Genomic DNA, 20,004 nt, shown 5'->3' with positions numbered 1-20,004 from the left:
AGCTGGGAAATTCTGAGCCCTGCAGAGGGTTCTGTCAGCTGGGAAATTCTGAGCCCTGCAGAGGGTTCAGCAGTGGGTGGTCTGGACTGGCTTAGTTTTTCACCACACCTTTTTTGAGCTATAGCCGCTCTGCTGTGTGTGTATTTGCTAGTGTTGATCATCATTAAACATGACGTAGGAGACAAATTCTCTTGCTCCCAACTGCTTTTAAGTTGGAGGTTTGAAACTCTGTTTGAAGCCATACTTTAGCCTACTAATGGAGGCACTTCAAATGCTGGATCAATGCATCCTGTGTGAGTGCAAGCCTCTCTGATTCAATTGCTCATTTTCCCTGCCTTAATAGATGTATCTTTATTGTACTGCCACTACCAACTCAAATGCAGCCCTGTACGATTTTATCCTTTATGTCATATATGTCAATAGGGAATAGAAGCTGTCAGTTTTCTCTGGCCTGGATCTTCAGATGCATTTAGATGTTTAAATGCCATTAAAATCAATGCTTCTGCTGTAAGAGTGTTATTTATTTTGAAAGAAAAATAAACTGCCTGCTGGTGCATACAGAGCACATTTCAGGGTGGGCAGGTTGTATCCAGTGGGTGTGATTGCCCAAATTGAACAGGGTTACCGTAGGACATTCCTTCTTCACACTGTCTGCCCCACTGATGCTGTATAGCAGGTACTGAAATGCCCATATTGCAGCCTTCTGTATCCAAAGTAGAAGCAGGGATACCTTGCCTGACTGTGCCATATTCCATCCCAAGCAACTGAATTATCCTTAGAGTGGGAGCAGGGCAAGTACCTGGAGTCCAGAGCAGCTCTAAGCACCACAATAAGCTACCAACATTTGTCACTCAGCCCCAGTTAATCACTATTTTATAGATCTCTGCCTTAATCTGTGGGACTTGGATGCATGCAGTGAAGTGCCTTATTGGTTTGTTGATCTGCACACAGGATGCATTGGGATACTTTTAAGAAGAAACCTTGCCATGGTAACAAATAACTTAAAAGGTTGCTGAGGGAGACTGTAGCTGTTCTTTTGTCATAAGGAGATTTTTAGGAACCAGCATCTGCAGTTCACCACATTTTAGAGGCTAACCCAAGAATATAATCTGAATTATTGCACAGTCTAAGTTCCAGAGAGGTGATAGAGGCAAGTCATAAGGAATTAAATGTATTCAAAGGCTGGGCTTTTCTCTGTATTCTGACAAAATTACCTACTTTACATACCAAGTAGCTAAATAATTCAAGGAGAATCTTTCTGTAAGACAGTGACATGCACAGTAGCTGCAGCTGTATCATTAGACTACATCAAAAAGCAGTCAGTGGATTGAAAACCTGGAAAATAATTTAATAAGTAATCAAGGTAGCATGGCTGCCATCTTTTCCTTCACTAAAAATAGTCGTTCCAATGCTGTGTTTGGAGGCATTGACCAACATTAGTATTATTTTTTGATTTATATAGTGCATAGGGAAGATCATGTGTAGCAGGAGGTTTAACTCCCAGGCAGTCTGTATCCCTACAAGTGGCTTTCTGTGTTTGTTTGGGAAGTGAGGGCAGTGATACAGGCTGCATTTTTGGGAAGGAAGATGATGAATGTTTTCTGATGATTATTTCTTCCTGACAGGAACTTTCTCACACATAAAACTTCATTTAGGAAGTTTTTCTCATAGCAGGGGAGCAAAAGTACTTGTTGTTCTCTTCATTGCTGACAATTATAGACAATCTTAGTTAACTTGCTTTAGTTTAGATGTTTGAGCTCAGACCATGAGGTTGACTCCATAGTCTGCAGTAAGACATTTTGAGAGCAGGTGGATTGATTTGACATGTTTACAGCCTCTGAAAACTTTTCATATTAAAATTCTACTTCTGGAATGAAAAATTATGAAGCTCATTAATTTTAATTATTCCTTCCTGAATATGTAAAATTTTCATTTTTATATTGTATTTTTCAAAAATTTTCAACTAATACCGAAATAATTTTCACAGTGGAGATATTGATGTTTCCAGGCTGCTGTCAAAGATGTTTCCAATGGATCTGCATGATCTCAGTGTTACATTTTATGTATTTTCTCTTGGAATTTCAGAAAGATGATTCCCAGAGACTTCTGGAAAACTTCAACTCTGATGAAAAAGAACACACATTTGCAAAAGATAGAGCAGAACCCTATACATCAAAAGAGGAAATGGTCCTGGAGGTAAAGCTTTGCTCTTGATGGTGGATGTCCATTTTGCTGCATGTGGCAATGAGCACATTCAGGGCCTGATCCAAACTCCTTTAATTTTAGTGGGTTTGGAGTTGAGACTTTAAAAAGTGTTCAGAAAAAAGAATAAGATGGAGACGGGGAGTTGATCGCTGCTTTTGAATGCAACCATTTAAAGCACTCATTCACCTTTATGGATTCCATTTCACCTGGGGGACTCTTTGGATATTTTAATCAAGATCCTGAGTTCTTTTTGCAGAGAGGCTTCTTTGGTTTTATCTATGTGTCATCCTTAGTTTCAAAAAGCTGATGGAATAAATTACCATTATTGACATAAGAAAAAGTTCTTAAGTACTGGAATCAGTGCCAATAGTTAATAGTGGATTCTTTCCTGGATGAAGAGCTCTATTAGAGAAACTTTTGCAGTAACAAAGTAATCCAAGTACTGAAAGACCACTGTGGTGAGCTGGGATTCATGGACAATTGGAGAAACAATTTGTGAAGAAAAGTAGTAGAAGGTATAAACTTTACCTACCCTCAGTGAAAAAATAAAATAACTTTTTTTTTTTAATAATCTCAAAATAACTGGAGAACCAGTCCTACCATGTAGTTGTTAGATCACTACCTTTGACCCAGAGGTGATTCGACTGCTCTTGGCAAAGTTAAAGGTTGTAGGTTTTTTTAAAAATGTGCAGTTCAGCTAACTCAGTCTATTATACATACATTAAATACATGCAGAAAATGTCAGTAAAAGCCAGCGAGTCTGCTGCTTAGCTTGTAACAAAAACTGATTTCAGAACAAAGAGGAGATAGATGTTATTGTTAACATTTTACTGTTGGTTTAAATCCTGACAGGTAATTAATCTTCATTGCAGTTTTGTGATCAGGAATGATAACAAACCATGGTTGGTCATTTTACTTGAGTTAAAGTACAGCATAAAAAGTGAGCAAATTCTCTTTTGGAGTGTAAATCCTGTGGGAGAACTTACCAATTATACATCTTTATGCATATTATCAGTGCTTTTGAAATGGGATCACAGTCTTTTAAAGATGATCATTCACAACTACATCCATTTCCCAAACATGTTAACTCATTTATAACACATTAAGAAATAACCTTGTTATTTGCGGGACTTTCTCCCACCTATTTGTCTTAACTACTGAAGTTACATATTTTTTTTGTCTATTCATTTGTTCTAATTTTCAGAGGCTTTTGCTGTTACTAGCATCAAATTGACACTTCATTAAGAAGCATAGATGGAAAATGCTTTTAATTAAGTTAGAGTGCTTCAGAAAAACAGATATTTTTATTCAGAGACCTTCCACATTGCAATAATATTATAATTACTGTATTATAATAACTGTGTGTTATTTATGCCTGCTGAGAAGCAGGATGTATTAGTTCTAGCACTCTACAATATGGCTTTTCCAGCTTTGGTCTGGCTGCTCTGCCTTCAACCACCACAGAGCAATAGCTCTGTCAGCTCCTGTCCCTGAGTATGTTCTGCAACACTGAGACTGCTCAGCGTGAACAAGTCTTCAAAAGCATGCTGCCCTCATGCTTTTGAATGTATCAGTAAATCCAAAAATTTCTAGAAATAAGTGAAATGGAGATGAAAAGGTGCAATGATAGAAATCTAATGAATTATATAGTTTGTTTTCTCTCTTCCCATTTCTATTTTTATTCTCTATTAGTGCTTTGATATTTCCTAGAAAAAGCTGTATAGAGAAAATTATGTTTTGACAAATCAGATTCTTTCATTTCATTTGAAAAAAATAAAAAAAAATAGGAAATCTCCTAGTGCTTGGATTCACTTATCTGTTTCTTATAGACAGACTTTTATTAAGCCATGCATAACCTCTCAATACAAAGCTGATGATCCCATTGTTCCAGTAGCTAGAAAAAGGGAGTCGCAGAAAGTCAGACTATGTGGTATAGCAGATTGTATAAAAAGACTATTACCTACAAAAAAATTTTTGAAGAAACATTGGTATTTTCTCTAGATTTTAGCTAAGGGTTGTACTATAAATGTTCTTCCTGGAAAAATATGATGACTAGGTTTGCTTAATCTATTGTTTCTTCATTTAAATTGAAAGACAGAATTTACAGCCACGATATCTGTGCAGCTTATCCTATTATTAAGCTAATTTCAGTCTCATGTAAAATCTTTAGTTTTTGCTAAGGGGGGGGTACACAGATATGACACAAAATGAAAATATCATGTTAATACCAGCTATTGCTTATTCTTGCTTTCAGGATTAAAAGCATTTTTGGAGCAGTGGTAATGACAAGTGTTCCCTTATTGAGTTTTCATACTCTGAATGAGTCTTAAGAGTAGACTTCTCCTGCCAAAGAAAAAACAATCAATAAGTAGTTATCAATAAGAACTTCTACGTTTTGTAACAAAAAGGGGCATGCAATACTTACAGGTACCGGATCTACTGCTGTTCCCAAATGATTTTCTGTTCTTTTCCATACAGGAAAGTGAGTCTTCTCTGGACAATAACATCACGGCATTTGCATTAAAGGCAAAAGTGATCTATCCCATCAATCAGAAATTTAGGGTAAGGTTTTAGATTCTACTTGTAAAAGTTAATGACAATCATTCTGTATCACAGTAAATTGCAGAGTCAAGTAAAGAAGAACATTTATTGCCAATTTCCTTAATAGGGATCTTTCTTTGTTTATAGTCCATTGACTCAGGATTTATTCTGTAAGGCATCAACTGCTTTCAGCTCCCCCTGAAACCTGCAATGCTTTACATGGTGTCCAGTCAATTTTCACTGTAGCTAAGAGACTTTTCTACCCATTAACATTAATGGAAGTTGAATCTGTCCAAGGAGCTTTTGAAAAACCCGCATAAGGATCTGAAAGGAAGAAAGCATACAACAACAGAAGATTGCTTTTCTGGGCAATGCAAAAACCTGTCAGTATGGAAACACTTTTGCTGTGTATACTGTTTAATTTTTCTCTTGAAAGCAAGCACTGCAAATTGATGAGATGTTTATCTCCTTATTGTGTTGTATTAATTGACCTTGTGAATTTTCTTTGACTTTTAGCCTTTGGCAGATGGCTCATCCAATCCATCTTTGCATGAGAATCCAAAGCAGGCAGTTCTGCCTAATCAGGTAGTGGAGACATCTACATCAGGCAGCCTGGGATCCCTGAGCCAGGGAGACAAAGAGGACTGTAGTTCCTCCACAACAATACATTCCACAACAAGCGATGACAGATTTCAGGCTCGAGCCTTCCTTAAGGTGACCAGCTTCCCTGAAGTGCTGACATGTGAGAGGTAAACAGTAAATTTGTGTTTGGTCATTTCCTAGCATACCCTAGTGGTTTTCAGGACAGTCACTGAAAGTTTGGTGTAAACCTTAGGCTTGGCTTGAATGCATATAGTCACCACATCAAGACAGGGTTGTCTGCTTATAACCCTATAAAAGCGGTTGGGGAGATTAAGGTAATACATTGTGCTGAATGTTGAAATTCAGCTTGTTCTTTATCAAATTTTGGGAATCAGAACTTTAGCAAAAGCTGTCTTGTAAAAAGTATATCCCTGTTAGGATAAGGAGATACTTTGTTACAGTTCCTATGCTGGATTCACATTGGTGGTGGTGTGCTGAACTAGGCATAGAGTCCTCTGTGCTGTACAGTGTCCAGTCACACAGCAGGTGCCTTGAGTGGCACCAAGTGGTCTGTTCTCTCCCTTTTAATGGGAATCACTCATGTCTTACTGTGGGAGATCAGCTCCTTTCTCAGATGTGCCACTGTTGAGCAGGTAGAGCTAATTGAAATGGGCTGTCAGCTCTGATTTTCTTTCAGCTGCACCCCTGGATGAACACATGTGTGTCTGTATCCTCATTAGCAAGGATAAGGATATTTGTGTCACAGGGACTGGGGAAGGTGCTGGTGAGGAAGAACATTTTCAAAATGTTCACTCTTATTATAGCTGTTTTAATTTAAAGCCACGTACTCCCTTTGTTGTAGCCACTCGTGCCTATGTTTACCTTGCCTTTTTCTAAAGGAAACTCAACTCCAGCTTTGTTAAAAGCGCTACTTTGTTTTGCTTACTTTTACATACAGAAATTTTATCTGAAAGAGAAGACAATGTAGAAATAAAGTGACTTAACTGCTTTTTTGGGACGGGTGTTTCAGGAGAATTTAGTGGTTAAATGAAACTATTGTATGGTGTAACTTTTGTGTAACCATCATTTGGATTAACACTTTTTTAATCTTTGTTTTAGTTTTGATGTTAAGCTCTGCCTTTGCAGTCTAATTTTAAAAGATCTCATGCATCTTGATACTGAACTCAGAAAAGAAAAACATGTGGTAGGTACTTATAACTCATTTATAGCTCTTTGTTTTGAATATCTTAGGTGAATACCAGTTTAGGAAATAACATAAACAACTGGCTAGCTGGGGTGTAGTGTAGCAGAGTTGCATTTCTACATTATTGTCTTTATTTTTTTCTCCTGTTCTGCATATATATGAGCTTCATAAAGGAGTAAAGTATAATGAAATATATTGGTCTGTGAAATACCAATAGAGCAGATTTTAAAAATTGGTTTTAAACTTTACTCCAGAGAATAACATACAGCGCTTGAGATTCATAAAGAGAGGCAGTAAATTATTTAAAGATCAGTTTATCATAAGGACAATACTTGTGTGTTGCAACTCCAGAGACTTCAAGCTTTTTGAATAAAATTTAAAATTCAGTTCAACTGAATCAGTGCCATTGTGATAAGTACAATAGTTGTGATTTTGTAGGACTGAGGCATTAAGGTACTATTTAAACCGTAGATAACTACCTACACAAGTCACATTATCCAAAGCTGAAAAGAAAAAAGGAGAAAAAAAAAGAAAGATATACAATTGAAGCCATAGGATACTCAGGACAATTGTTTTTGGTGACTAGTTATGATCAATTATAGAATCATTACTCCTACTGAGTTCTAGCTCAGTCAATATAAGTCTGGACGTAAAGTCTGTAGCTTTCTCCTCCCTTTTTTTCTTGACTTCTATTTGAATATATTGGTCATTTCTGATATATTTTACTAAAGGCACTGAGAATATTTGAAAGGGTGGGATTTTCTGAACAAATTTCTACACAATCCAAAGGAGTGAGCGTAAAAGTAAACCTGGAAAGCAGTTTCTCTTCTGATGCATTATTCCCATCTCAGTAGATGAGAAAGAGAACTTGCAATCAGATTCCAGAAGGAAGTTTAGCTTGACTAGTGAAGGTTGAACTTGATTTCAAAGTTAATCATCAATTTGTAAATGAAGGTTAGGTAGCAACACAGTAATGTAATCACAGAAATACTGATAAAATGAGCATTTAATACACTTTGTGGCCCACTAGAAATCACCACCACAAATGACACTGACCTTTAGCTGAATATTTAAATAGCTTTATATTTTTGGTAGCAGGGAAAAAGGGGAAAAAATAAATCAGTCTAGAGAATAGTTTTTTTCTTTTTTCACTCTACTTTCTCTGATTTCAGTCAGTCTTTCTTAGCCTCAGGTCTAAGGAAACATATCCATTCAGTCTTTTCCTGAATTCTTTTTTTTTTTCTTTTTACAATATGTAGTATCTTGGTGGTGTTTTCAAAACTTGCCAAGCTCCTATCCAAAACATTTACAAGTGAGATCGAAAATGTGGCTGCTTTATGGTTTTCTCTTCTGCTGAGCTCTAATAATAACATATTTTCCAGATTTTGCTCAACCAACACGTTGGCTTCAATAAACGTTTTTATATGTAAATATGTTTTTATTTATGTTTTTATCTCTTTAAAATGAGCAAGTTCTGCATCATCTGTTTTCAAATATATGAATAGCAGGCAGGTGGCTGTTAAATTTTACATATTTTGGTTTTCACATTGGAAAATGCTGCAGGAGTTAGTAATGAAGTGAATTGTCTTTACACTGAAACTCTGATTAAGACAAGAGGGGAAAAGGTTAAGCAAAAATGTTCCCAGTGTTAAAAAAATTCAAAAACATCTTTTTGAATACACTAGTATTACAGTCTTAAATAAAAAAAAAAAGGCACACATCTGGAAAATAAATATGTTTCTTGTAAAAGAAGCCAGCTAGAACTTGAGATGTTTACTTTTGGGTTGTATATAAAAATGATGGATGTTTCGTATGGCTGACTACAGTTAAAATCATTGTAACAAATCTTTATTATCTTTAGAATAGCTAGTATCTTTCAGTTTAGTTTTTCATTAAACTTTAGAAAAATGGACTTTGCATTTTTAAGTGATCTGCATTTTCTTCAGTCAAGAACAATTTCAAATGTGTCAGTTTGGTTACAAGGACATAGGAGATTATGTCCTTGTCTTTGTTAGAATGTAACACCATCTTCCAGTATCTTACTGAAGCCAAAACCAAAGAATTTTTCACAATGGAAATACTGGAGAGTTGCTGGTGATGTATCTGTTATTTCACTTATGATTCACTATAATCTCCCTGATCAATTTAAATAAAAAAATTTTATCCCAAAGATGTCCTTTACAGTGTTGAACAGGCACTTAACTTGGGTTTTGTTTACTTCCTTTTAAATAGATGTTTATTCAGGTTCTCAAAATATACCTCACAGACTTTTCTCGTGAGAAGAAGATTACTGATGATTTGTTCAAGAAGATCCTTTTAATTCAGAAAAATGTAAGTGGGTTTATTAGATAATATTTAAGACCACAGAAAATAAGAGTTAATCTTATTACCACAGCAGGCTGTCTCACCCACTCCTTTTAAACAGCAATGTCATTTGTAATCTATTTCTGAAGAAATGCAGAGGAACTCCCTTGTTAGTTGGTTTTCTCCATTACTTTATATGCATTTCCTCTTTGTTGTTGTGTGAAGTGTTCAGGACAGTGATGTGTGTAATCTGTTAAGGATAAAAGTATTTTGTAGTTTAATCCATTTAGGCAAACAGAACATTGAGAACCTTATTCACCCAGATTTAATAATTTCTAATTATCATTACTGATAACAAAATAGCAGTAAATAAAGTACCAGAATGAAACTCAAAGCTTCCATCAAGGGAAAATATATCCTTTTTTCTTTCATATACTTGTATCAAAGTCCACATGCCACTTGTGAACTAGGAGACATACACTTCTGGTCAAATTGCATTTCAGGGAGTCATGGTACTATTTCTAAGGTTATTAGAAGGAAAAAAAGTGTTACAAAACTACATAAAATAGGAGAGCTACTGGTTCCACTTTCCATTTGACAGTTTAGAGTCATAGAAAAATCTGAATTGAGAAGCACATCTGGAGATTGTCTGGTCCAACCTTCTGTAGGAAGCTTGGCCTTAAGTAAGGTTATCCAATGCCCTGCCAATCCAAGTCTTGAATGTTTGTGCTGAGAGCAGCCTAATTACAGTATTGATTTTTTTTTTTCTTACATACAGATGTAATTTTACATTTAGGCGTGAGTCTGTCAGTTCATCAGCTCTACTTGTTGACTGACTTTGTTTGTACAGTCTCACAATCTGTGAATTACTATAAGGAATCTCTGTAGTTGTACCTCATGATTTATATCAGAATGCATTTTGCCTTAAAGCACTGTGCTACCTTAAATCCAGTGCGATTAGTGTGCAAAAACTTGCATTCAGTGGAAATGAACAGTAGTCTTGATTGTACTAGTGGAAATACATGTGTGTGTAATAAGTGTAGTTCAGAGCTACCATACATCTGGAGACTTTCCTCCTTGATACAGAAGGCACATTACCCAAAGACAGAACTTCCTGAATGCTCTTGTTCATCAAATTCCCTCCCAGATTTAGAAATTATGTCTCTTTCTGTTTAACAAATCACTTGCTTATTTTCTCCAGGATTTTGAAGAATTACAGAAACAACTTGACTCTAGACTCCAGAATACTGAGATGTCAGGAGCCCATAATTCAGAGTACCAAACTCTAGAAGACTTAGAAAGGAAGGAAAGGGAATATTCTGAGCACGTAATAGATAATGTAACTTTCTATTTTTTTCTAAAATTTTATTTTAATGTTATTCTTTTGGTGGGGACTGCTTTAGTGCAATGGTTTTGTTGACTAGTCCACAGTTAGTATTTTTTATGTGTACGAGGACTGAAAACAGCAAAGTATCTCCTATGCCCTCTGGGTCCCAATATGTTTTTCATACAAAAATGGTTTTTATACAAAAAACATTTTCATGTTTTTTGTAAAACACTACTGTTTTATCACACTGGATTTATAGCTGAGAAATGTCTGTTGCTTGTCTGATGGTAAGATTTATTTCAAGAGTATGTGTAGCTTGACTTTTACGAATCTTATCCTAGCCCCTCGTTTTCATCAATCCCTAAAACTAAGAGTGTAATAAGAGATAATAAAATTTTTTTAGTTGAAAGAAGTACTAAGAAAATAATTACAGGGCAGTGTTTTAGTACATTTTATGCATTTACTTTAGCAAAACATTTTTCTTAGCACATTAGAATACATTTACATGGTTTTTATGCACAAATATGATTTGATAGCAGGCATTTGATCTTCAAAGTAAAGTTTTTTTTTCTCTAAAGTAGATTCACTATGTAGGAATAGGTTTCAGCCTACAAAACTGGAGGTCAAGAATATTCTATGTATTATTTTCCAGTAAACTGAGTAATCTGTAAGATATTCTCTCCTGTTTTTGGGGTTTGAGCAAATTGACTGCTGATGAAAATGAGAGGCTGACTAGTCAGAGTGAGGGCTCTGTGAGCTGCCTGCTCTGATTGACTCTGGCACTTCAGCCCTGGACAAAACAGCCCATCATCTCAGCCTTGGGCCTTTTTCAGACAGGATTTAACATTTTTTAATGTCTGGTGTTTAAGTGCTTCACTGTGAATTTTGTCAGCTTTCTTTTGATTCTCTAAGCCTTTCACTTTATAGTGGAAGTCCTGGTAATGTTGGTACATCTGTACCAAGTTTCTTTTGCAATTTAACTTCACTCTGTGAAAAATTGATTGTTCAGTGTTCTCCAGAGTTAATCACATAAAAAAATCACTGGCAACCTTGCTGAGCAACATGGCATTTATTCACCAGCAGCAGTCATCCCTCAGTGGCTCTGTCACTCTTGTGCTTGCACATGCTTTTCATCCATATTGAAAGTTATTTCTCTCTGCACAGATTTGTATAGATCGGACCTTGAACTAATCCAGTCTTCTCTTGAAAATATAAAGGGATTTTTTTGCCATAGTCACAGATACCATAGGCGAATTTTTTTCCAAAACTCATGGATACTTAATAAAAATTTTGGCTATGGATGCATTTTCTTATCTTTATATATACTAGTAATTGCGTTGAATACCACAGAGTATTCACAATTGTCCACAGTCATAAGTGTTTGTGGGACCAGAGCCTAAAACTAGAGACTACCCATACAATAATCTATCAAAATGGGTAGATACACTTTGCTGATACTGCATAAAGTACTTAATTCCAGTGCAGTCAATAAAGTACTTATGTAGCATCTGGCTATGAAAGGCTTTGATGGTGAAAAACAGTAACAATTTTCAGTTTTCCTTTTTTGTAAAAAATGTTCTTTGACTGGAATGCCTGCTCCTACAGCTAAATAAACTTCCCAGAAAAAAAAGCTGCAGTTTATCTTTTATGTTTTTCTCTTTAATACTAAAAACATAACAGGTTTTTGTAGATGCAGTATGTGGAGAACTAACAACAAATTCTTAGCAAGTTAAAAGGTTATTTTAAAATGTCAGGATTGACCTACTGGCTTTATTTCATCACCAAGTGTATTATCCTATAGTAAACAAGCTCTTTGCTTTGCAAATTGTTCGCTGTAACTAATACTGAAAACTGTCTGTTGTCTCAGTGACTTGTATCTCCATAGACTTATATGTCTCTTGCTGTAATGAAATACCTGATGATTAATGAGGAAACATGGGTTGTTTTTTGATTCATATTCCACAGATGGAAGCTTTCTGGAAGCAGACTGACAAAGCCCAGCAGGCTTTTTTGGACCAATCAAAATGCTCAAGTGCCAAAACAACAAAGATAATGATGGATCTGACCGAGAAGATGATTGCAGTAGAAAGTTTGTTAAGTGAATCTCAAGATTTGCGGGCAATGGTAAAGTAGAAAAAGAAATAAAAGTTGAGAGAGATTTAGTCAATCTGAACAGAAAGAATGATGTAAGTGTACAGAGCCTGTAATTCCTGCTTCGGGATATAGAGTGCTTACTACAGTTGTCTGTGAGCTTTATTGCAAAAAGCTCAATTTCTATTGCAGATTATGAAGACTCACTCTCATTTCAAAATTAAGGCCTGTACTGTTGTGCCATATAGTACCTTGAAAAGAGGTCCAGGACTTCCATGTTGCCCTTCTGTCCATGTTTTCTCCTTGAGTATTTAAATTTGTTGTGCAAACTTGTTGTCTTTTGCTGACTAAGTGTCTTCTTGACAGCTACAAATAATGAAAAACACCAACAGTTTTAGATTAGCTCTTGCAAGTGAACATGCAATAGACCACTGCTATCCTGTACTGATCAAGATATTCAGAAGTATTTAAATACATGAAGATTGTTATTCACATGGTCTTGAGAAGCCTCTGCCATTTACTGCGTGGTTTGGGAATGAATAATTCAATGAAAGGAAAGCACAACCAAAGACAGATTCTTGATTTCTAAACAGGACTTTATGTTTGTTTTAGGACATTCAGGAAAGGTTATTCAACTGGGAGCTTATGGTGAAAATGATTGATTCCCTTAAGTCCTATATACCAGAAGAGTGCAAGGGTAGATTAATTATTGTATCAAATATTCTGGACCATTTAACTGTAAAGAATAATCTTTCAGTCCGACAAAAGGAAGAACTTCTAACAGATCTGCACAAGGCCTTCTGGGAACAGCTGGCACATTTCAGTAATGGTGAGTACTTAGGCTGGAACTCATGACTTAATAAATATGGGTATGAGTTCTCATTATTGTATTAAAATTTTTTAAAAATTATGGCTTTACCCCTATACCCCTGTTTTAAAAAGGTATTGATGAATTGACCGAGAACAATTTTATTCTGAGGGGTGTGTGCTTGGAATGGGAACTTTGGCTTTAAGCCTTTTATGTCTTATTCTAGGTACTAGTATGAATTTATCTACAGTTCACATAATCTATACCTTATTTCATTAATTTGAGTATTGAAGAAGAGTCACATTAGTAACAAGTATTTGTGTTTCTCCATTTACTGTTTATTTACTTGACATTGGTGGTGATAGTGGGTAACACAAGACACTGCCCTATGATCTCCTGCTAACATGTGAAGCCAAAAGACACACAAAGCACATATGCTATCACTCTTGTAAAAAGATAATTTTAAGGTTTATGTTCTTCACATAAATCTGTCTTTTACTATGTTAGAGTAAAATACTTTAAAAATGAAGTCTTTTCCTCTTCCTTTTACACCCCTTCACATTGCCTATCTGAAAATATAATTTTAAAGTCTAAGCTGACTGATCCACTGATTTAAGGTTCTTCCTGTATCACTTTGCATGTTACCTAATGCCCAACATGATGAGAAACATACCCCCAGCTTTTCTGATAGGTGCTGTATCAGGGCTCATTGCCTCCCATCATCACTCATGGAAAATTATAGTAAATGTTCAGCAAAATGGAAAATAGTGAGAAGTAATTTACTCTCACACAATTTCTAGAACTGTTTCTTCTACTTGTGGCATATTTAAAGAAAATTGTTGTGGCTAAATGGCATTAGGGTTATAGTTCAGTGAACTGAATTGTCAGAATGAGCACAGTCTTGTTGAGGTATGTTCTTGGTGCAGTGCTCACTTTGGACTTCATGTCAATAAATTGTGCCATATCTCACAGTCAGCAACTGACAACATCACAGAGTGATTGAGGTTAGAAGGAACATCTGGAGGTCATGTGGTTCACCCCATCTGCTCCAGCAGGGTGAGCTACAGTTGGTTGCCTAGGACCGTGTCCAGACAACTTCCATTTCCAAGGATGGAGAATCCACAACCTACCTGGGCAACCTGTTCCAGTGCTCAGTCATCCTCATCATTAAAGAGTGTTTCTCGATGTTCAGAGGGAACCTCCTCTGTTTCAGTTTCTGGCAACGGCCTCTGGTCCTTTCTTGGAGAATAACAGAAAAGAGCCTGGCTCTGTCTTCTTCGCATCCTTTCTCCGAATATTTATATACATGCTAAGATCCCCCCCGAGCCTTCTCTTATCCAGGCTGGATAGCCCTAGCTCTCTCAACTTTCTCTCACAGGAGAACTGCTCCAGCCCCTTCATCATGTTAGTATCCCTTTGTTGAACTCTCTCCAGTATCTCCGTGTCTCTCTTTTACTGGGAAGGCCAGAACTGGACAGAGCACTCCAGATGTGGCCTAGCCAGAGCTGAGTGGAGAGGAAGGATCACTTCCCTCCACCTGCTGGTAATGTTTTGCATAATACAGTCCAGGATACCATGACCCTTCTTTGCAGGAAGGTCTCATTGCTGGCTTATGTTCAACCTGGTGTCCACCAGAACCTCCAGGTCCTTTCCTACCAAGCTGCTTTCCAGATGGGTGGTCCTCAGCATGTGCTGGTGCCTGAGGTTGTTCCTCCCCAGGTGCAGGATTTGCGCTTCACATTGAACTCTGTGACATTTGCATCAGCCCATTTCTCCAGTTTGTCAAGGGCCCTGTGGATGGAAGCACAACCATGTGTGGTGTATCAGCCACTACTCCTGTCTTTTCTGACCTCTGCAGGCTTGCTGAAGGTGCACTCCTTCATCCAGGTCACAAATGAAGATATTGAGCATGACTGGACCCAGTATTGGCACCTGGGGTACACCACTGGCTTCCGGGTGGACTTCTCAGTCCATCTCATTGTCTGCTTGCCCATCCTCTTCTGTATGAGGATCTGATGAAAGACTGCGTCAAAAACCTTGCTGAAGTCAGGGTGGCCAATATCCACTGCTCTCCCTTCATGTACTGAGCCAGTCATTTCGTCATACAAAGTGATTGGAATTCCCATGCTACAAACCTGCTCCACTATGAAAACATCAATTACCCATGTGAACAGTTTGCTGATACAAATTCACATATATCGTGACATATTTTATTTTGTGGATGTTTGCTTCTAAAACTGGTTATGCCTACTTCATAGTCTTTGCATAGGTTCAGCCACTAACATTCTGTAAGCATAAAGAGAAATCTGTGGGTGCTTTCTGCTCCTTTTTATCAATTTTTTCTTGTTCCAAAGCAAAAATACTTCTGTCAGGGCCTTGGCTTTATGCAAAGTTGGTGTTTATAGTTACATATAGCTATATATTGTAGTTAGTACATCCTGTGCAGATGGGCATTATCAACCTCCTTGTTTTAGATAGAAATGAAATGTGCTTGAAAAAAAATGATCTGAAGTGCAGGATTTTTCCCAATAGTCTCTTCTGTTGACTTTTCTTATTAGCTCATAAATATTGTACCTATAATTCTCAAGCAGAGCACAAAGACAGCAAGACTGTACTCCTATGAAACAAACCAGGAAGTAGTAAAGAATCAAGTAGTGTTTAAAAATAAAACATTGCTACTCTTATTCAGGTGATATTTTTATCACAGGCTTTCCTGTACTTTCAGTGCACTTTCAAGTGTTTTGTCAGTGCATCCTCAGTCTGTGGATGAGCACAATAACTTAGCATGGAGAATAAGTAACGTGCTTGGTGCTGCAGTACTGTGCTCCTTTATTTCCTCACAAAATAATTTCTCAGAGTAGCTTGATGTGGTGGCAGAACAGCAGACACAGGTAACTATTCTTTTGCATTCCCCTTTAGCTGCATGTATCAGGAATGAAGTACTGCTCTGGGGCAGGGCAAGTGGGGAAAATGAATAAAATTCTTCTTGGGTGGACAGGCAATGAGACATGAAGTACTGGTAGAACATCAAAAGCACAAATTCCACTCAACAGCCCAGGGTCCAGATAGTCTCATGAATATATAAATCACTTAGAGTTACAGGAGGGATGAAAGGTGAAGGAATTTAGTCCCAAATATTTCACAGTACTTCAATATTTCAGTATTTCATACAGGGACCTTGACAACTTTTGCTGCAGGTTCTTGAATAAATCACTTTGGAAGCCTAGTATGGCTGCATGCCAGTGCAGGCTAGTTTAAACTAGCACTGCTTTAGACCTTTTCTCCCCACCATATGTTACTGCCTCTGTCCTTGCAGCAGCATTTGCATATCTGCAAATAAGTAATGAGCCACTTCTGGACCTTCCTGAAGCAGTGGAGGGAGGTTTGGGATGCTGCAGGAGGGAATCTGTTTCTTTGAACTAACATGCTGCCTTAGCATAAGCAGCAGCACCAGTGAAAGGGAGGGTGCAGGATGGTAGCAATCCAAAAACCTGATAGATTTAAGTGCCATGTAATGACTTAAAAGTTCACATCTGAAAAGACCGTCAGGGTAAGAAGCAAATTTCAAACCCTGCATGGTAATTACTTGTCTATTTCACTCACTAACAGATTTCCATGAGCTTATGTTGTGTGACAGCAGCAGATGCTGCTTTCTCCCTGTGGAGCTGTGGTACATAATTGTTCATGGTTTATGTTCCAGAATGTATGCAGCAAAGTAAAGACCTGATCTTGAAACGACTGGAGTGCCGTGCAAAGAAGAAGGAAGAGTTTAAACACAGACAGGAAGCTGAACAAGAGAGTCTCCTTAGTAAAACTTTTCTTAATGAAGATGTTCATAATTTTCTCAAGGTGAGCAAGTGGAAGCTTGTTTTCACTGTTCTTTAAGGCCAAATATATTGCCAATTTCTCCCAGTTCCATAAAACTGGGAATTTTGAGTCTTCATGAAAGTCATGTGTGGTAGCACAGGTGGACAGGGTCAGAACCCCTGTTGCCTAGGCTTGCTTGCCTAGAGACTTTTCCTCCAGTGTTGGTCTTGTTACACTGGAAGAGAATGCCAAGGGGGTTAATGCAAGATTGCATGTTTTGTAGAAGACATCTTTTACTTAGGTACTGTATGTTTGCTTCAATACAGAAAATCTCTGCAGAAAAGTATCTAGCCTGCATTACAGAAGAAAATAGTTTGCCTCGATCTAATTGCTTTTCTATGAGTGAGGTTACCAAGCCTCAAAAGACTATCGAATTTCACAGAAGCAGAGGAAAAACTCATTATGATCTCTGGCAAGATGCCTTAGAGAAGTTTTGCAATTGATAAATTAATATGGTGTGCAATGGCTAGTGTAATCTTTTCTTGGTTGTATTTTCTATAGAGATCTATTGTTGTTGTTCAGAATCAATGTACAAAATCAGAGTTCTTAGCTATAAATGCTGAGAGTGCAGAACTTCTATAACTACTGAGAACTGCAGACCCAAGCTATTAAGAATTAAAGAAAAAAAATCAATCCTCAATTTTCATGGAAAGAAATAATTTAAGGTGAAAGTGGTTACATCCAGAAGCACTAAAATATTGGTGAAATTTAATAACTTAGATAAAATTACTGTATGAGAAGACCCAGATTCCAGCTGTATCAAACTCAAAATTTATTGATCTTAACACTGCAATTTTGTACTGCAGGGCCATGTTCTTTAATTATATTGTATGAATCGGATAATGCAGTTACTCGTTTTGTATGCACACCTGCCTGGCAACACCTCACTTCAAAACAAAATGTTTCAGGCACTTTAAAACAGTAGAGCACTTTTTATATCTTTGGCTTTTTATAACTTGAGAGAAATAATTCTAGTACACGTTTTTGTAGGCACTGAGCACTTGTGAGTGTATTTTCCTTGTACACGTCACAGGTCTCAGACACATCCAGGTTCATTCAACAAAGCTTAGAAATTTTGTGTTAAGACCTCTTCCCTGCAATGACATGCTGTGTTCTGTACACCTTAGAAGGCTAACAAGTACAATTAGTTAAACTGTAGACTAACAATCTCCTTATGACAAGCTGAACAAGTTGGGGCAATTTGCACTTCATGGTGCAGGACAGAACACAGTTGAGTCTTAGTATTATGAAATGTCTATGTGCAAATTATAAAAGTCAAAAATGTAAACCTTTCTGCTGCCATGGTGGGAGAGTCTTTTGTCCTAGAACAGATGGGATCTGGAGTGCAGAGACCTCTGAAGAATAAGAAGAATTTGTATATACGTGCAGATCCCATGGTTTGACTTAAATAGTCCATTAATTATTTTATGAGAACTATCCCCTCAGCATTGAAGAGCTATTTTAAACATGTTTCATGGTTTCACAGCCAGCTCAGCAGTGAAGGAGTTGATCCCAAAGCCTGACCATAAACCCAGAGTTTTAACCATCAAAAATACTTTTCTTCTCTGCCTTTCCCCCCCACCTCAACAAGGGGCTCACACCACCATGGTAGCAGCCTTGGCAGTAACTGACCTTTCTGCTGAATTTTAAGTGGTTGGCAATTATAAAGATGGATTTTGCAATGAACTTTCTTCACATCCGTTTCTTCTGAACACAAGTTGGATGGTATTGATTTAATTGCTGCAGCTGTGATTTTTTTATAATACAGTAAAGGTTAGAGTCCCTGTCTGCTTCATCTATGTTTCCACTGGAAAAGGAGCATTTTAATTTTGTCTTTTACTGGTAGAGAATACAGAAATGATGAGGTGAAGCACACAAACTATAAAGTGCCAGTTATAGTAACTCAGTCTGGCTCAGCCTAACCACACTGGACATACATGTTATTGCAGTTAACTTGTCAAATTCTGTCATAAACTGCAATTCCATGAGAAATGTGAATTTTCAAGTCTACCTCTACAGGAATGATCTGTGCATGAAGAGTTTGTCAGCACTTTGGTGCTCTTTAGAAGAGCTCTACTGATACACCTAATGAAGAAAGCCGTATTTACCATGGGAGTGTAAGAGAACACTTGGCAGTTTAAATCAAAATATGAAATATTTATGTACATGACTACTCATTAGTCTACAAATTGAGGTAGTCTGTGTCTGTGAAATTCAGTCTTCCATGGGCCTGCCAACACAGCCACAGTCACACTACTCACTTGAAGAAAAAAATTGCGCCACTCTTAAAACTGTGATCAAGGACCAAGTCAGGACCAAGTCATAGATCATCCTTTCAGTAACCACCATGGGGCATGGTGACCAACCCCAGTGCAAAAGTCCTGTACAGTGATACAGCTGTAACTCAGGTGTCTGCTGGTGACATCTGATGGCTGTTCTGCACCTCGTAGTACCAGCTATGATGTGATTCTCATACGCCGTAAAGCAGGTTTCCAATCAGATAGTTTTACATGTTTTGCAGTAATAGGTCCATATTATTTAACCCCAAATTGCTGAGGCTGAGGAGTTTTATACTCGAGACTGGGTATGCTCAAATTAAGGTGGTAAGTCAAGTTTCGTTTCCCTCTGAGTCACTGTTCCAGATAAACAATTACTGTTGCAGGATATATAGGAAGGATGTCAAGGAAGGAAAGGGAAGGATCACAAGAAGCTATCCAAACCTTTTCATAGATTTAAATATACCTATTATGTTTCTTTTAGGCTTACCATGAGCTGATAGAAAAACATCAGCGAGCACAGTGGGAACTGGAGGAAGAGGATGACTGCGAGAGCACAGAGGCTGTTGCCAGTCTCTACAAGGTGCCACTTCTGGTGATAAATGTCATTTGTTAAATTAATTTTGAACACCCTCTAAGCCCCCTACACAGTGTCAGGCCTTGGGAATGATTGGGGAATTGCAGGAAAGATCATGGTAGCTCCAGGAGTCTAGGTTGGCAAACCAGAAGATAGACAATCTTCCACAGTAGCATGTTTCTTAACCTCATATTAGTCAGAAAATGCCTGCATGGTCTGCCG

At 37.4% G+C, this 20,004-nt stretch overlaps 1 protein-coding gene across 4 annotated transcripts in view; it reads left to right on the top strand.

Annotated features, from left to right (window-relative positions):
- Window positions 1–20,004, top strand: part of EVC (EvC ciliary complex subunit 1) — a 49,571-nt gene that overhangs the window by 1,178 nt on the left and 28,389 nt on the right. For 2 of the 4 annotated variants that reach the window (XM_027642733.1, XM_027642732.1), the window contains exons 2-11: window positions 2,086–2,196; window positions 4,684–4,767; window positions 5,263–5,495; window positions 6,448–6,532; window positions 8,765–8,863; window positions 10,038–10,175; window positions 12,129–12,287; window positions 12,867–13,083; window positions 16,763–16,911; window positions 19,690–19,788. In XM_027642733.1, the coding sequence (XP_027498534.1) occupies window positions 2,086–2,196; window positions 4,684–4,767; window positions 5,263–5,495; window positions 6,448–6,532; window positions 8,765–8,863; window positions 10,038–10,175; window positions 12,129–12,287; window positions 12,867–13,083; window positions 16,763–16,911; window positions 19,690–19,788 (1,374 nt within the window). The remainder of the gene's footprint in view (window positions 1–2,085; window positions 2,197–4,683; window positions 4,768–5,262; window positions 5,496–6,447; window positions 6,533–8,764; window positions 8,864–10,037; window positions 10,176–12,128; window positions 12,288–12,866; window positions 13,084–16,762; window positions 16,912–19,689; window positions 19,789–20,004) is intronic. The other 2 variants (XM_027642734.1, XM_027642735.1) reach the window with 2 other exon arrangements.

Source organism: Corapipo altera, unplaced genomic scaffold, assembly GCF_003945725.1.
Source record: "Corapipo altera isolate COAL_440 unplaced genomic scaffold, ASM394572v1 22, whole genome shotgun sequence".
Classification (NCBI taxonomy): domain Eukaryota; kingdom Metazoa; phylum Chordata; class Aves; order Passeriformes; family Pipridae; genus Corapipo; species Corapipo altera.
This window is presented reverse-complemented; position numbering and strand designations above follow the sequence as displayed.